At 39.9% G+C, this 19,661-nt stretch overlaps 1 protein-coding gene across 1 annotated transcript in view; it reads left to right on the forward strand.

The window, feature by feature from the left end:
- LOC114460891 (NLR family CARD domain-containing protein 3-like) overlaps window positions 1–19,661 on the forward strand; it is a 67,168-nt gene that overhangs the window by 31,517 nt on the left and 15,990 nt on the right. The window contains 1 exon segment of the mRNA XM_028442768.1: window positions 14,962–15,084. Coding sequence (XP_028298569.1) covers window positions 14,962–15,084 — 123 coding nt within the window.

Raw genomic sequence — 19,661 nt, forward strand, 5'->3', positions numbered from 1 at the left:
AACTGAGGACTAAGTTTGATATAAACTCAGAGAATTCTGATAGAAATTCAGAATAAGGGCCTGGAGGACGGTAAATTATCGCAGATAAGACTGGCTGGCAGGTTTTTGATTTGGTATGAGATAAATTTAGAACCAGGCTTTCAAAGGAAGTGTAACTGGCCTTTGGTTTAGGATAGATTAGGAGAGAGGAATGATAAATAGCTGCTACACCACCTCCACGGCCTATGTCTCGTGGCATATGAGTATTTAAATGACTGGGAGGAGTGGCTTCATTTAAACTAACATATTCATCTTGATACAGCCATGTTTCAGTTAAACAGAATAAATCAAAGTTATTTTCTGAGATAAGGTCATTTACTAGTCGAGATTTGGATCTCAGTGATCTAATATTTAATAGAGCACATCTAATGGTTTTATGTTTTGGTGTTTCTAGATTTGAGATTTTAATTTTTTTCAGATTTTTATAATTGATAGCTCTTTTATTTGATTGTATGTTAAAATCATTGTGAAATATGGGTCGGGGGACTGACACCGTCTCCATAAAATAATATTCATCACCATCACAGCAGTTGCCATGGCGATGAACACAGCTATCTTAATAGCAATGGGAGGGAAACTGTCCTAAGGCAAGCGCAGAGGGGCGTGTAGGACTCCCCCTCTGTAACATGGTCTCATTCATGAGATGTCATAACAGTGACTGTGCCATGTTTTCTGATAGTAGAGATGCTCCCTCCAAAGTAGGGTGGATCCCATCTCTTCCTATCAGGTTCGGTTTTCCCCAGAAGGATCTCCAATTATCAATGAAGCCCACCTCGTTTTCTGGACACAACCTCGATAGCCAGCGGTTAAATGATGACATGCGGCTATACATGTCATCACTGGTCAGATTTGGTAAGGTACCAGAGAAAATTACGGAGTCCGACATTGTTTTAGCATAAGCACAAACTGATTTAATGTTCACTTTGGTTGCTTCCGTCTGACGACGTCGGGAGTCATTAGTGCCGACATGGAGGACTATCCTATCAAACTTACGATTACTCTTTGCCAGCAACTTTAGATTTGATTCTATGTCGCCCGCTCTGGCCCCTGGGATGCACCTCACGATGCCCGCTGACTTCGCTAGCTTCACGTTTCTCACTATGGAGTCGCCAATTATCAGAGTTTGTTCCCCGGTGAGTGTGTTGTCCTCACGGAGGGGGGAGAACCTGTTTGAGACGTGAACATGGTGGTGTCCCGAGCGGCTTTTTGACCTTCGACTATGCTTACCACGGACAGTAACCCACTCATTGCTGGCCGGGGGGGAAGCTGAGCTAGCGCTAGCACGGTCCGCACCGGCTAGGTCCTGCTTGCTAGCTTCTGTTTTGGTATCAGGGGTGCGGAACCGCTTCTCCAGATTGTTGATCCTCGCCTCCATATCTAACAGTACGCTACACTTTATGCAACTACCATTGTCCCTAAAGGAGGACGAGGAGTAACTAAACATCTGACACACCGGGCAGGAGAGCGGAGGGGAGGAGAGAGAAGCCATAGGTGCTAAATTTAAGCTAAGCTAAGCTAAGGACAAAAGGAAGTTTAAAGGAGATTACACTGCCTATAAGAGGCGGGATTGCTTTTTACTTAACCTTCGTACGTTTAACTCTACGGTAAAACAAGTGTTTTCAAGGCTAAAATATCAATGACAACAAGTTTGATTAGCGTTAGCAGAACAAAGTAGTAGAGCGCTGCAAACAGCGGTAGAGTGCAAACAGGAAATGATCGATACGTCACCACGTCAGCACGTCACCAGCGTCACCGTCGTGAGACAGGTTAGGTTTACCCTACTGATGATGTGTTGTTGCAATAGTAATTCTTGCTCCTTTAGAGCCTGAGGGTGGTTCAGTTGGTAGCACTGAACTCCCTCGGGTGAGTCATGCTGCAGCGACAGTGGCTGCCTGACTTGGGCCCAGATTTTCAGATTCCGAAAGTCGATCAGGGGCTCAAATCGGTTGAGCAGATCGATAACTATGAGAAGAGGAATCTGGTTGTGGTCTGAGATGTAAAACGGGTGCACCAGGGTCAGCTGACCTATGGTGACTTGTACGAGAGCCTTCTTCGTGATAACGGTGGCGTTGTCGCCATAAGGTTCAATGTCAATGTGGCAGTCTTGGAGTATCAACCTTAGGTTGGCCTCCTTGGCTAGGCTGCGCAGCTCATTGAATAGTTGGGCTGACATGAGGGATATGCCTGCTCCAGTGTCAAGTAAGGCTTCATTGGTAAGCACACCTTCAAAAGTGGCTGATATATAAAACTTTCGGGCGATTCCTCTTTCGTAGAGGTCACACAAGAATTGGTGAATTTGTGGTTCACCCTCAATGGACTGATGTCCTCCAGAAAGGAGGCGGTCTGGCGAATGTGTTTGCACCAGCAAGACAGCACTAGGCGGATCATCGTCATCTTTTCGTTGTGATTGTTTTGGTTTTTCATTGGTTTTGTCATCTATCATTTGTTCAAACATCTGTTTCACAATAGATACCATATCATATTGTTAGACAACTTTGTTTTTAAATTTTCTGTTTTATTAGATTCATTGTCTGATTTTGACCTGTTCGGTGACTGGCTGTAGGACCATTTCTGATTCTTGTGGTACCGAGGTTTTGAGTGTTGGTTTCTGGGCGGAGGTGTTCGGCGGTCGTTGTCGTGTCTTTTCCACTGGTCAGGACAGTCATTGTCAAACCACGGTGGTCGCGATCGGCGATCCGGATAGTGTTGGTCGGGGCGAAAATTTTGGTGTCGAAAGTTTTGCCTTGGAGCGTAGTCGCGGTTATTGGCTCTATTTTGGTAACGTTTTGGTCTCGTACCATGGTACGTTTGCTGGGTGTGTGGTGGAGGAGGTTGTGGCGCTTGCGGTGGAGGCATTGGAGGACTGTCGGGTGTCCTTTTTGTGCCTTCCAATTGTAGCGAGTGAGAGTTATTCTTTACCGGGAACATTTCGTGAGGTGTGGATTTTGCCGAATTTTGTTTGTACAAGAGGAAGCCTCTGATTGCAAGATCACGAAGTTTCTTACTGGACATGGTATAGGGATCTGCCGCGACGCCGAGATGGGTGCTCGTGCTGTGGTGAAGGTTTCTGAAGAACAGTTTTTTGAACTGCTCTTCTTCCTCCATACCTGGGTCGTTGCGATTACCAAAGTATGCCTGTAGCAAGGTGTGGTAATATTGTTGGGGTGATTCGTTTTTCCCCTGTTTAACGGTGTGGGCATAGTCGAAACCTGTTTGGTGGAGTGCGTCAGAAAATTCATCCACCAGGAGGCGGCACAGTGTTGTGTAATCATTTCTGATCTGAGGTAGTTGACGTTCAATGAAATCATTAACAAGCCTGCTCGAGGTTGCTTTGATTAGGTAGATTTTATCTTCAACATTAGCCATTGGATAACTTTTTAGATAAAAATCAATGTCTCTCAAAAATGCTCTAGCATTTTGGGGTTCGTCGAACTTTGGTTCGAATCTCGGAATGTTTCTGGCGATTTTATCCAGGTCGCGGTTGGACGGTCGATTGCTATTAGGGGGCTTGGCGGGCATCGGTCCGCCGTCAATAGGAGGGTCCGCGGATGCATCCCTGGGTCTCCTTTGGCGCTGCGGGCGTACCGGTGGGTCGGTGGTGCGCAGGACTTGTCGAGTTGCGTCTTCACCGTCGGAGTCAAGATCGCCATCGGCCTCCGACATTGACAATGGTGAGAGAGCCTGGCCGAGCTCACGTCTTGCGTCTAGGAGCTCTCTCCTGGTGAGGTTCAATTGTCGTTGAACCTTAGCAGTAGCTACTTTACCGTCAGCTACTTGTTGTAATAAATCATTAACCCTCTCTCGTTCTGCGTCTAATTCCTTAGAAAGCAGTTTAGTTTTGGCTCTTGAGGCTTTGATTGCCCCTTCTGCCTCAAGGAGGAGTTTCTTCCCATCATTTGACTCGTGTAATTGTGCGTCTAATTCCCGGGTTGTGGTGTCGACATCATGTTCGAGAACGCGTATTTTATCTCCGAGTAGCACTTTGGATTTTTCTAATTCTTTATTCTCAGTGATTAATTGATTCACTTGATCTTCCGCTTCTTCTAGGTAACTCACACGCGTTTGGAGCAGTCCATTTTCTTCACGTGTTTCGTCATACTGGACCGTGAGGTTCGCGCAGCGGGCTTCGCGTTCCTCGACGGCTTCGAGTTGAGCGTCTCGTTTGCTCTCGAGGGTTTTAACCCGATTCTGTTAGTATTTTAACTGGGCGGAGAATGCTGATATTACAAAGCCAAGCTGTTTAACCAGCTCCTTATCTTTCAGCTTTTTTGAAACGGCTGCAGTGACGCAATCGGCCAAAAGGTCTCCTAATTCTTGAGGAGGAGATTCTCGGATTTTGGCATCAATTGTGGATTTGCCGTCACCTAAAATTTCTGTGAGGAGGAATTCTAAGTTCTCGGCTGGATGGTCTTCTGAGGAGACAGACATGTTGATTTGTTGTGGGTCAAAATCGTACGAAGAAAGAAAGAATTTCAGAATTTCAACTAATTTTTCAAATAAAGTTCAAAAATTACAATGGTAGTAAATTGTTTTATCTTATTTTGTTTGTTCTTAGCAATTCACTGTTTGGTAAATAAAAACTGAGTGGTAAACTTGAAAAAGCTTGGTGTGGTGTGTTTATTTAAACAATTGTTCTTACTCATTCAAGATTTGTTCTTACTGATTTAAGACTTTTATTTAAATTAACTTTACTTTAATTCAATTTCGTTGAATTAATCAACAGGTATTTTTAATCAATTAAAAAAACGTTTTTATTGAAATTAAATTCAAATCCTATTGAATTTATTTTAATCAATAAATGTTTTTCCTCAATTAATCTAAACTTTAGTTTAAATTAATTTTACCTTGATTCAGTTTCCTTAGATCAATCAGGTGATTAATCAATTGGAAAAAGAAAAAGAGAAAGAAGAGGAAAAAAAATAAAAAATAATAATAATAATTTTTTTTTTTTTTTAAATTAAATTCAAATCCTAATGAATTTATTGTAATCAATAAATGTTATTTTTAATTAATTAAATTTTGTTTTAATTTATCAGTTTTTATTTCAGTTGTAATTTTCTTTAGGTTGATTTTTAAGAATGGTTTGTGTTTAAATTCGGTTGTGTTGAATTTAATTACCTTAATTAAAACTGGTTTAACTTTTATTAAACTTATTTTAATTAATAAATCCTTCTTAAATTATTTGCTTTCATTTAATTAACTTCCTATTCAATTTAATTGTTTTTAATCAAATTGATTTAATTTTAATCACACTGGATTAATCATTTAGTAAAATGTGTATTTTACTTTAATCATTAATTTTATTTATTTAAACTGTTTTAGTTTAATTATTTTTTTCAAATTGGTTTAAATCTTGTTAAACCTTGATTTTAGTGCGTCAATTGTATTTAAATGAGTTACCTTAGTTTTAATAAGATTACCCTTTTAATGGCTTAACTTCCGTTTAGTTATGAGCCTTGTGTGTGTGTGCGTGTGCGCGTGCGTGCGTGCGCGCGTGCGTGTGCGTGTGTTTCTGCGAGATGGCAAAATCAGATCGAGCACATTTAAAACCACACGATTCCCGCAAAATTACGGTAAAGACAGCTGTATCGATGCACAGTTGTCAAGCAAAACGTGTCTAAAAGACACGCTGTAACTTAAATGTGTTTAAAGCCTCACTGGGCGCGTTAGGTTAGCTGAATGCTAACTGCTTAATAGCAGGCGGTTGCTGCTCAGCTTCGGCTCTCGTTAGCCTGTTATTCGCGAGCTCGCCACGAGGGGCAGTCGCGTCTCAAAAAGGGACAGGAAGGCCTGTCTTTGTGTATGAGCGGTGGCTTGACACACTTGCTTCCGGTTTCCGGAGCGTTACACACGTGTTCCAACCACAATGAGCTAACATGAGCTAATACAGCGATAGCTTGTCCGTGTTCAGGACACGGAAGATTCAGACGACTTACTCTTTGTTTGCGTCGGCAGATACCAGAGTTTCAGAGCTCTTCGGGGTAGCAAAGTCCTAGTTTGCACTGTCTGCATATCTTTTCCCTTTTTTACGGTTTTTTGCCGATTCTGGCAACTTACTGTTTACCTCTGAAGTCACAGTCACTGACGGCGCAGTGATTAATTTTAACTTTTTCGGCCCGGCGGCCTTTCATGACAATAGCGCTTTAAAACACGAAGACACGGCAGTCTTATTTATTCAGTTTCTAAGCATTAGCGCGGCGGCTTTGCTTAGAATACAACATTGGTCGGGGCTCGGCGGCTTCCGAACCAATCTGGCAACTGGAGTGTTCAGTTTTTAGACCGGCTTTTGATTCAATGATTATTCATTAACGCTGTGTTCATGGCTTCAGCTGTCCCATCTGGAGGTGTCAGAAATATGTAGGAGGAGATGAGTTATTATTAATGGGTTATATAACTAGGAATATTAATTATGATTATTAATATTACTTCAAATTTGCGGGGTGCCACTCCTTTTAACAGGAGAAATATGTCTAAGTTTTAGACTAAACTCATCAATGTGAAACCAGGGAAAAATGAATTCTACCAGCAACATCTACACCATCATCACAGCTTTAATGAATCAGAGGAATCAAAGATTATGTTTAAACTTTTATTCAAAAGTCAACAATTAACACAGTCAAAATATCAATTGAAATGGGATAATTAAATCATGATAAAATGCATTTCTAGGCTAATAAATGTGAGGATTTTATGTAATAAAGTGAAATCACTATGCTAGGAGAAAGCTAGTCTACTAAATATTGAATAAAAATGCAGGATACATATTCGAATAATAAGATCATAAAATCAAAGAATAAAATAAAGAGAGCTCATAACGAAGAGAGGAGGACGGACAAAGGGGAGACGAACAAACATGAATGAGATGTACTGTGTGTGTAGCATGTTGTTAGTGCGTGTAAGTTTGTAGTTATGGAGATATGTATGTGATCTATTGTGGGTGAAGTTGCTGATGAAAGTTCGTTCTTGTACCTTGAAGCTGGTGTCAGGGTTGGACCTGGAGGTGCTGTTTGAAAAAATACAGCCGGACGTGCCACCGTTGGTTCTGTTTCGGTTCAACAGAGTGTAGCCCCTTCAGCCGATCCGGGCGGTTAGGCCTTCGCAGCTGGCTTAGATAATGGCTCTTGGCTAACCACAGTGGGTCGCGGGCCGGGCTTCCTTTCGGCTGTTACGCACGTCACTAGGTGCCGGATTCGTCCGAACCAAGTAGCTGTTAACTCCAAAATCTAACTGTTTCAACTAAAAATAAAATGAAATAAATGAAAAGATTGGAACATGAGGGAACACGGGTGAGCATGAACGCCCGCGTCCAAAAAACTGACGTTTCTGTTCTTTTTTTAAAGGGAGTTTGTGGATGCATTTTGGAGGTGGCGTCTTGGTGGATCATTCTGTGATCATGTCGGTGATTGGTCAATGTCTCTGCTTTCAGCTTGTGGGTGTGTCTCAAGTGTATATGTGAATGAATGGAGTGACAAACAACAAGGGATGATTCTAAACATAAAAGAATGCCTAATAATTAATTCCACATATTTCAAAACATCTTTTCAACATCATATCTTGAAATATCATCTATAATGAAAGAGTTTGATACCAAACACGACTAGGAATTAGCCTCGAATCACTTTAGGAACTAATTAATGCATTTTACTTGTAATTACTCATACACATAAATGTCAAAAATCATGTTATGCCTCCTCTTAACTATATGGTCGCAGTAAATACCTCAAACTAACTTTTGTGATGTTTTCTGGTATTTTTAAGCACTTTTAAATGATAAACACTTTAAAATAACATTCTGTTGGTTATTGAATTACATGAAATGAGTGTGATTGAACAGGCAATATTTGCAATTTCAATTTCTGTAGAAATCATTCCAAAAATGTTTTCATTTGTAATTTTTCAGTCAAACACATGTTCGTTGTTCTCATTTCTAACTTTTCAAACATAATACAATTTCTTTGTTCTCCCTTCTTACCTGGGAGACATCTCAGTTACGGGGCCTGGTAAGTGTCCTCCTGTGACATCTCACCACAGGGGGTCAGAGGGCATTGGGACCGTTCTTTGAACTTACAGCATCCCACAGTATCTGTTTAAAAAAAGGGGGGAAGAGGGATGTTCTTCTTTTGGTCCTAAATATTGCAGAGAGGTGATATAGGGGGAAACTGTCCTTGGGTTCTCCGGTCCTTTTGTTTGGCAAGAAGGGGAGAAGCCCCCCCCCCGTGGGGAATCGCAAAAAGAAGGGTTCGTACTGAGTACTTCAAATAGTTGGTTCAGTCTCTGCGGCTCCGGTATTGAGTTCAAAGACCACATAGTGGGGTTAGCTCTGCATCTCAAAGTTGCGGGGGCAGTTGTGTGTAAACAGTTCGATGACAACACAAAAACAGGCTCCTTGGTTAATTCCTGCTAGCAAAGGGGGAAGCTTTACGCTTGATGTGGTTTAGTTTCCTACATATTTAAATAATCTAAAAATGTTTCAAATGCATATATATATATATATATAATAAGCAGACTTCTGAGGGCCCCCCACCCCTTGCCCTGGGCCCTGGGTACTCAGACCCCTTTACCACCCCAGTCCGATGCCCCTGGGGAAAGGAATGATAATGAAAAAAAAAATAATAATAATAATAATAAGAAAAAATAAAAATACATCAAACAAATCAAAGAGAACAAATGGTATAAAAATCCTACTGGTGAAAACTGTACATGTTCTAAAAGGAGTAGGAGGAAGTATATAATTATATGATCCTACCACATGTAATATCTAGTACTATACATATCATCTTCTTATAATATACACCTATTTACACTATAAATATTCATATATAAAGTATATACACAAAATTAATTGGTATATAGCTATATAATACAATTTATGTAATCAACTATACATTCATGTCTCCACACATACACATGTATATACACACATATATACAATTTTATCCATTTAACATTTATGCTTCAAGAAGATAAACTTTATGTATTTATGTTTAAATTGCTTTAAATTCAGACACATATATATATATATATATATATATATATATGCACAATAGATTGAGAGAAGAAAGGGAAAATGAGAGAAAGAAAAGAGAATTAAGCAAAAATACATTAATCAATTAAATAATTTAATTAAATTAAAATACATCATAAATAAAAGTAAGGGGGATCAATGATAGTTTCAACACCTAGCAGGAGTAGGCTAACCCAGAGCCACAGAGCCCCCCCCCCACCGAGTGGCGTAATTTTTGGTATGAGTGGTCTTTGTGGTCTTCTATATCTACCGTGTAAACTTCACAGCCCTCAAAATAATAATTCAGCTGAAATAAATTGCATTTATATGTTATGATGTAATAAGCCACGCCCACTTTGACCAGTAACGAATAACTTTGAGATATGGCATCAGGAGGGACCCAAGATCATACCCATCAAATTTGGTAAAAATTGGCATTTTAAGAGATATAAATATTCCATATTTGCAGTGGCCCCTGGTGGCCTAAATTATTCAAGTTTGGTGCATACCCCCACAGTCACATGCCAACTAAGGATCTCAGATTTGGTGTTGTTAGCATTTATTTTGACCGAGATATGTACCAGTTCACGTTTTTATAGCGAGCTAGAAAACGTTACTCGGTAATAATTTGTGAAGCATTCGCATCACAGTGTATAGCATTTAGAGTTGGCATCACAGTGTGTAGCATTTAGAGTTAGCATCACAGTGTGTAGCATTTACAGTTAGCATCACAGTGTGTAGCATTTAGAGTTGGCATCACAGTGTGTAGCATTTAGAGTTAGCATCACAGTGTTTAGCATTTAGAGTTGGCATCACAGTGTGTAGCATTTAGAGTTAGCATCACAGTGTGGAGCATATAGCGTTAGCATCACAGTGTGTAGCATTTACCATTAGCATCACAGTGTGTAGCATTTAGAGTTGGCATCACAGTGTGAAGCATTTAGAGTTAGCATCACAGTGTTTAGCATATAGCGTTAGCATCACAGTGTGTAGCATTTAGAGTTGGCATCAAAGTGTGTAGCATTTAGAGTTAGCATCACAGTGTGTAGCTTATAGCGTTAGCATCACAGTGTGTTGCATTTACCGTTAGCATCACAGTGTTTAGCATTTAGAGTTAGCATCACAGTGTGGAGCATATAGCGTTAGCATCACAGTGTGTAGCATTTACCATTAGCATCACAGTGTGTAGCATTTAGAGTTGGCATCACAGTGTGAAGCATTTAGAGTTAGCATCACAGTGTGTAGCATATAGCGTTAGCATCACAGTGTGTAGCATTTAGAGTTGGCATCAAAGTGTGTAGCATTTAGAGTTAGCATCACAGTGTGTAGCTTATAGCGTTAGCATCACAGTGTGTTGCATTTACCGTTAGCATCACAGTGTGTAGCATTTAGAGTTAGCATCACAGTGTGTAGCACATAGCGTTAGCATCACAGTGTGTAGCATTTACCGATAGCATCACACTGTGTAGCATTTAGCGTTGGCATCACAGTGTGTAGAATTTAGCGTTAACATCACAATGTGTAGCATTTAGCGTTAGCATTAGAGTGTGTACCACTTAGCGTTAGCCTCACAGTGTGTAGCATTTAGCGTTAACATCACAGTGTGTAGCATTTAGCGTTAGCATCAGAGTGTGTAGCATTTAGCGTTAGCATCACAGTGTGTAACATTTAGCGTTAGCATCACAGTGTGTAGCATTTAGCGTTAGCATCACAGTGTGTAACATTTAGCATTAGCATCACAGTGTGTAGCATTTAGCATTAGCATCACAGTGTATAGCACTAACTCTCATCCAGTCAGTGTGCTGTTAAACTTCCAGAGTTCCAGATATTTGTTGTGAAACTCAGAGCTTTGACATCTTTTATCATCTCTAATGTGTGTTTACACTCTTTACCATGATACTCAGGTAGCGCTGTCTGTCTCACACTCATATTTTCAGCTCATCATCTCATGACGTGGAGATGGATCAGGACACGGTGAAGGAACAACATGAGATCCAGACTGAAGATCAGAGGTGAGACCACGTCAGAGCTCAGCACTCACACCTCTGTACATCAGTGTTACACTGTGTGTGTGTGTGTGTGTGTGTGTGTGTGTGTGTGTGTGTGTGTGTGTGTGTGTGTGTGTGTGTTCAAGGACCAGGAAGCAGCTCACACCTGAACCTGGACCTGGACCTGGACCCAGCTGTGTGTCCTTTAGAAGTGACCAGTCCATGGACAGACCCATTTACTTCAAAGGAGGTCCATTTACTGACCCACAGTGAGTCAACATAAAGAAGGTTGCTGGTTGTCTTCCTGATGGTCCAGAGGCCTCATTTATTGATCCATTCATAGAACTGGTTCTAAATACGTTCAGACCAATGAAATGTAGAATGTGCACCAGTACAAAAAGAATCAGTATTTATGAAGCGTGTGGACAGAGGTCGTACACACAGCAGTGTTGATTCATCCCACCTGTTCTAAAACTAGCACACGTTCAGGATCATTTACATTAAGACACGCCTCCAATTGACCATATATGGTAGCAGCAATCCCTTTAACCCTCCTATTATTCTTGGGGTCAATTTGACCTCATTCAATGTTTATCACTGAAAAAATAATAGACTTTATTTAAAGATGATAGGAGGTTCAGAATGTGTGAACAGACTTTTTCCAGTGGATTCTGACCAAAGCTATAAATGAAATCAAGGATCAACTAACAAACAAACATCCTGAACAACGACTCAGTATGTAACCGTATCCCTCTATGACCCATAGAGATGTTGTAATAAATCATCAGAGGTTGATCAATCATTTCTAATCATTGTAACACTCACCAATGGAGGCTCAGACAGCAGCTGGATGTGCACTGGGATGGCTTTAGTGCACGTTGTCTGTCGCTCCAACATTTACAATCACAGCATTAATCAGTCACTATATTTTGGGGGAGGAGCCACAGATCAGCTCCATCTTTAGACGTTCTCCTGCAGAGAGTACAGCTCTCCAAATCCTCCAATAGTTGACAATAAGCCATGTCAGCACATTCCAAGTGTTCTTTTCAGCTTGTTCTGTCAACGCTGTAGTTATAACCTGTTACACCATTTACTCACATCATGTACTATATTATTATATTAATAACGTTTATTAATTAGAGCAAACAGAACACATGAGGTTTAACATAGATGAACACTCATAGGCTCTGTGTTTTATCTGTAGTTTCACTGTGGGCAACCGTGGCTCAGGTGGTAGTGGGTCGTCTTCTGATCGAGAGGTTGGGGGTTCGATCCCAGTACCTGACTATGTGTCGAAGTGTCTTTGGGCAAGACACTGAACCCTAAGTTGCTCCCAGTGGTCGACAAGTGCCTGGCAGTCCTGTCTCATTGGTGTGTGAATGTGTGGGTGAATGAGCTGATATGTAAAGCGCCTTGAGACTGCTTCATTGTGGTTATAAAGCTCTATATAAATCAAGTCCATTTACTGTATGAGGCCATTATTGTAACAAAACTATGTGTGTGTGTGTGTGTAATACAAACGTGTGTAGAATTAGGATTTATAAACATAGTTTTCTGTGTGTAATTCATTCTGTGTGTCTGTAATCACATCTGTATGTGTGTGTCATCAAACCAGGACATTCTATTCTATCTGTACATGTGACTTTTGGAGAATAGCCAACTTGTAACTCCTGCAATACCGCTTGAATCCAGCAATTGTCACTGGTACCAAGTGACTGACCCTCCAATTGGAGGCATATATATATATATGTATATATATATATATATATATATATATATATATATGCACAATAGATTGAGAGAAGAGAAGGAAAATGAGAGAAAGAAAAGAGAATTAGGTAAAAATACGTTAATCAATTAAATAATTTAATTAAATTAAAATACATTATAAATAAAAGTAAGGGGGATCAATGAGAGTTTCAACACCTAGCAGGAGTAGGGTAACCCAGAGCCACAGAGACCCCCCCACCGAGTGGTGCAATTTTTGGTATGGGTGGTCTTTGTAGTCTTGTATATCTACCGTGTAAACTTCACAGCCCTCAAAATAATAATTCATCTGAAATAAATTGCATTTATATGTTATGATGTAATAAGCCACGCCCATTTTGACCAATCACGAATAACTTTGAGATATGGCATCAGGAGGGACCCAAGATCGTACCCATCAAATGTGGTAAAAATTGGCATTTTAAGAGATATAAATATTCCACATTTGCAGTGCCCCCTGGTGGCCTAAATTATTCAAATTTGGTGCATACCCCCACAGTCACATGCCAACGAAGGATCTCAGATTTGGTGTTGTTAGCATTTATTTTGACCGAGATATGTACCAGTTCACGTTTTTATAGCGAGCTAGAAAACGTTACTCGGTAATAATTTGTGAAGCATTCGCATCACAGTGTGTAGCATTTAGAGTTAGCATCACAGTGTGTAGCATATAGCGTTAGCATCACAGTGTGTAGCATTTACCATTAGCATCACAGTGTGTAGCGTTTAGAGTTGGCATCACAGTGTGAAGCATTTAGAGTTAGCATCACAGTGTGTAGCATATAGCATTAGCATCACAGTGTGTAGCTTACAGCGTTAGCATCACAGTGTGTAGCATTTACCGTTAGCATCACAGTGTGTAGCATTTAGAGTTAGCATCACAGTGTGTAGCACATAGCGTTAGCATCACAGTGTGTAGCATTTACCGTTAGCATCACACTGTGTAGCATTTTGCGTTGGCATCACAGTGTATAGTATTTAGTGTTAGCTTCACAGTGTGTAGCATTTAGCATTAGCATCATAGTGTGTAGCATTTAGCGTTGGCATCACAGTGTGTAGAATTTTGCGTTAGCATCACAATGTGTAGCATTTAGCGTTAGCATCAGCGTGTGTAGCATTTAACGTTAGCATCACAGTGTGTAGCATTTAGCGCTGGCATCACAGTGTGTAGAATTTAGCGTTAGCATCACAGTGTGTAGCATTTACCGTTGGCATCACAGTGTGTAGAATTTAGCGTTAACATCACAATGTGTAGCATTTGGCGTTAGCATTAGAGTGTGTAGCACTTAGTGTTAGCCTCACAGTGTGTAGCATTTAGCGTTAACATCACAGTGTGTAGCATTTAGCGTTAGCATCAGAGTGTGTAGCATTTAGCGTTAGCATCACAGTGTGTAACATTTAGCGTTAGCATCACAGTGTGTAGCGTTTAGCGTTAGCATCACAGTGTGTAGCATTTGGCGTTAGCATCACAGTGTGTAGCATTTAGCGTTAGCATTAGAGTGTGTAGCACTTAGCGTTAGCCTCACAGTGTGTAGCATTTAGCGTTAACATCACAGTGTGTAGCATTTAGCGTTAGCATCAGAGTGTGTAGCATTTAGCGTTAGCATCACAGTGTGTAACATTTAGCGTTAGTATCACAGTGTGTAGCATTTAGCGTTAGCATCACAGTGTGTAGCATTTAGCGTTAGCGTCACAGTGTGTAACATTTAGCGTTAGCATCACAGTGTGTAGCATTTAGCGTTAGCATCACAGTGTGTAGCATTTAGCATTAGCATCACAGTGTGTAGCATTTAGCATTAGCATCACAGTGTATAGCACTAACTCTCATCCAGTCAGTGTGCTGTTAAACTTCAGAGCTCCAGATATTTGTTGTGAAACTCATAGCTTTGACATCTTTTATCTTCTCTATTGTGTGTTTTCACTCTTTACCATGATACTCAGGTAGCGCTGTCTGTCTCACACTCATATTTTCAGCTCATCATCTCATGACGTGGAGATGGATCAGGACACGGTGAAGGAACAACATGAGATCCAGACTGAAGATCAGAGGTGAGACCACGTCAGAGCTCAGCACTCACACCTCTGTACATCAGTGTTACACTGTGTGTGTGTGTGTGTGTGTGTGTGTGTGTGTGTGTGTGTGTGTGTGTGTGTGTGTTCAAGGACCAGGAAGCAGCTCACACCTGAACCTGGACGTGGACCTGGACCCAGCTGTGTGTCCTTTAGAAGTGACCAGTCCATGGACAGACCCATTTACTTCAAAGGAGGTCCATCTACTGACCCACAGTGAGTCCACATAAAGAAGGTTGCTGGTTGTCTTCCTGATGGTCCAGGGGCCTCATTTATTGATCCTTTCATAGAACTGGTTCTAAATACGTTCAGACCAATGAAATGTAGAATGTGCACCAGTACAAAAAGAATCAGTATTTATGAAGCGTGTGGACAGATGTCGTACACACAGCAGTGTTGATTAATCCCACCTGTTCTAAAACTAGCACACGTTCAGGATCATTTACATTAAGACACGCCTCCAATTGACCATATATGGTAGCAGCTATCCTTTTAACCATCCTATTATTCTTGATGTCAGTTTGACCTCATTCAATGTTTATCACTGAAAAAATAATAGACCTTATTTGAAGATAGGAGGTTCAGAATGTGTGAACAGACTTTTTCCAGTGGATTCTGACCAAAGCTATAAATGAAATCAAGGATCAACTAATAAACAAACATCCTGAACAACGACTCAGTACGTAACCGTATCCCTCTATGACCCATAGAGATGTTGTAATAAATCATCAGAGGTTGATCAATCATTTCTAATCATTGTAACACTCACCAATGGAGGCTCAGACAGCAGCTGGATGTGCACTGGGATGGCTTTAGTGCACGTTGTCTGTCGCTCCAACATTTACAATCACAGCATTAATCAGTCACTATATTTTGGGGGAGGAGCCTTTAGACGTTCTCCTGCAGAGAGCACAGCTCTCCAAATCCTCCAATAGTTGACAATAAGCCATGTCAGCACATTCTAAGTGTTCTTTTCAGCTTGTTCTGTCAACGCTGTGTTTATAACCTGTTACATCATTTACTCACACCATGTACTATATTATTATATTAATAACTTTTATTAATTAGAGCAAACAGAACACATGAGGTTTGACATTGATGAACACTCATAGGCTCTGTGTTTTATCTGTAGTTTCACTGTGGGAGACCGTGGCTCAGGTGGTAGTGGGTCTTCTTCTGATCGAGAGGTTGGGGGTTCGATCCCAGTACCTGACTATGTGTCGAAGTGTCCTTGGGCAAGATGTAAAGCGCTATATAAATCAAGTCCATTTACCATTTACCATTAATAAAATGCATTTATAATCAAATTGCCTCCAACAATACAGAAGAAGAGGAAGAGGAAACTACCACTAAAAAAATCAGAAGAAGAAGAACAGGTACATGCAGCTATACAACTTTATTTGTCTTAACAAAGAGATCAATGCTTTAGTGTGTTTCTATGGATACTAGATGATGAGTATACCTGTCAAGTATCTCGTTTTGGCCGGGAAACTGCCATATTTTACCCCTCTTTCCCGCCATCTTCCCGTATTAGTATTTTCCTGTAAATTTCCCGTATTTTTATGTAATAAATAAAAGATGCTTTACTAAACCGAACGCCGTCACTAGCCTCGTGAGAACTGCCACTTGAAATGGCCTGGCTTGGTGGAACTCAGAAAAGATATGCATGAATGAAGATGTTCCGGCAAAAAAAACAAAGAACTGGTGTAAATATGTTGTGAAATGTGACACAGAGTTTATCTTCCTAAAGACCATCAGGATGGGACACAGTTACACGTTCTGTTAGATTAATAACTGAGATTTTAACGTTTACCACCGCGGAAGTCACCATGAAAAATCAGCCATTCACAAGCTCCACAAATATACACTGCTGTATAAAGTGTTGAAGAATGTAAAGTCTGTAATAAATGTGTCTAATAAGTCATTAGTGAATACCAGAGAACCACATGAGTGAGTATGAGAAATTATAGTAAAATGTCTAATGAAAATAAAATGTAAATGTCTGACTTAAAGACAAGCAACGTGAAATTAATAATAAATATGCAATGTGTTGACTTGTATATAAACTGTAAGTATATTAAATAAACACATGTGCTTCATATACACATTTATGTTTTTATTTAGACTGTTTTATAATTTAGGAATTAGAGCTGGACGATATATCGAGATTCAAGTTGTATCGAGTTTTCTATTTTGGCGATATAGAAAACTATAATATTTCATATATCTATATATATATGTATATATCATAGCTTATTATGTATCAAAATACTAGTTTTAGCAGTTGCTGCTTTTACTTCTCAGAACAACATGTAAAGCTCAGTTAGATGATTAATGAGTGACACATATTGATCAGCTGTTTGCTAATAAATGTCCCTGTGTAGCATTTAGCATCAGCAAATTTAACCCAGAATTGTTTTTCTAGTCAGACTTTATTTGATAAAATTACCAAGATTTATATCATATATCACCATTTTGAGAACATATATTGAGATATGAGTTTTAGTCCATATCACCAGCCCTAGTAGGAATGTTCACAGTATTTCATTGTTAATAAAGGTCAACCTACCAGATTATAATCATATAATTGTATTTAGTAAGTGGTCGACAAGTGGGTATTTTAGATTTATTGTACATCTATATTAAAATATAAGGGATACTGCTTGGTTGAGCGGGTGGGACGGCTCGTAATGGGCGCCAGAAAATTTCCCTTTCAAATTCTAAACTTGACAGATATGGATGATGACAGAGATCTTCATTATAATGGCTGTAGTTGATGACGGCATCACGTTCACTTGATAAATCGTTGCCTCGGCTCCTTACGGCAGTCAGACATTTATTAATAATAATAATAATAATAATAATAATAATACATATATATTCCATCAAAGACAGAACAGACAAACACATACGACATCAATCCATGTACTGTTTGTTCTTTGGTGAGGGAAGGTTAAACTCACTCATGGTTCACATCCATTCACGTTGTTTGTTTCTACATGTAACACTATTTTAGTAACAGTTGGTGGCAGCGTGGGTAGCATTTGGTTCAGTTTGTCTCAGATAGTGTGAACTGTAGCACCTGGAATACAGTGTGTGATGTCATTAAATAATCCAATGTTCCTAGTTATTTAATCACCAATAATGAGTAACAAGGAATGTGTGTGAACCTGTTACGCTGACCAGGAGCATCTGATGGTAAGCGGGTTACGGCTGGCTGATGGGGAGCCTCCGTCGTCGTGGTCGGCCAGCATTGATGCATTGAGTAGAGCGGTGTTTGTCGATGGCTGTATGTGGAACCAGAGTGTCTCTGTACTGCTGCTCTGAGAAGTTTTAGATGGGCTTTGGAGGATTTGGACTGATGGGAATTCAGTCCCAGCAGTGGTGGAGACGTTTTCCTGGTGGTTGTTTCAGTCGCTCAGTTGGACTAGTTTGTCTCTATTTTCGGATGAGAGGGCTTCAAAACGATAATGGAGAGTAAGCTGAGGAGAGACAATATAAATAAATAATTTCACAGTATTTTCCACCTTTAATGTGACCTATAACCTGCACAATGCAATTGAAAAACATACTGATACATTTCAGGGAGATGAAGTAAAAATTAAAAAAAAATTGAAAGAATGAGGTTGCAAAAGTCTGCGCACCATCTTATACAGACCCTTTCCAAAAAATTAGAATATCATGGAAAAGTTGTTTGATTTCCATAATTTTATTCAAAAAGTTAAACTTTCATAGATTATAGATTCAGGGCCCACAGTCTAAACAATTTCAAGTATTTATTTGTTTATTTTTACATAATTTGGGCTTCCAGCTCATAAAACCCACAAAAACAGAATTTGAAAAATTTAGAATACTGTGAAAAAATCGCCATTTACTTCTCAGTTTTTGCAGAAAAAAAGAGGAAAAAGAAAGACTGGACTGTTGGCCAGTGGTTCATGGTCCTCTTTTCTGATGAAAGTAAAGTGTGCCTTTCATTCAGTAATCAAGTTCCAAGGGTTTGGAGAAAGACAGGTGATGAACAGAACCCAAGCTGCTTGAGGTCCAGTGTGAAATATCCACAGTCAGTCATGATTTGGGTGCTGTGTTCTGTTGTTTCCTGACTACAATTATGTAAAAATAAACAAATAAATACTTGAAATCATTTCAATTGTGGGCCCTGAATCTAATCTATGAAAGTTTAACTTTTTCAATGGAATTATGGAAATTAAACAACTTTTCCATGACATTCAAATTTTTTGGAAAGGGGTCTGTAACTGGGGACGGGGCTGTGTTCAGATTTAACCAATCACATTCAAACTCATGTTAACATGGAGTCAGCACACACCTGCACCATTTAAAGTGCCTTTGATTAAACCCAAATAAAGTTCAGATGTTCTAGTAGCTTTTCCTCACATTTTTGTAGCCACATCTTCCAGCACAAGCCATGGTCCACAGAGAGCTTCCAAAGCATCAGTGGGATCTCATTGTTCAAAGATATCAGTCAGGTGAAGGGTACAAAATAATTCCAAATGAATTAAAAATAACATGGAACACAGTGAAGACAGTCATCATCAAGTGGAGAAAACATTGCACAACAGTTGCAGGAATTTCTGGCAAGTACTGGCTGTGTAGTACATGTGACAAAAATCTTCTCTCTTCTTCATATGTCTGGGCTATGGGGTAGGGTGGCAAGAAAGAAGCCTTATCTTACCAAGAGAAACATCCAAGCCTGGCTTCATTTTGCAAAAACACCTTTGAAGTCTCCCAAATGCATGGGGGGAATTGTGTTATGGTCTGATGGAACCAAGGCTGAA

This window comes from Gouania willdenowi, unplaced genomic scaffold, assembly GCF_900634775.1.
Source record: "Gouania willdenowi unplaced genomic scaffold, fGouWil2.1 scaffold_83_arrow_ctg1, whole genome shotgun sequence".
NCBI classification, from domain to species: Eukaryota; Metazoa; Chordata; class Actinopteri; order Blenniiformes; family Gobiesocidae; genus Gouania; species Gouania willdenowi.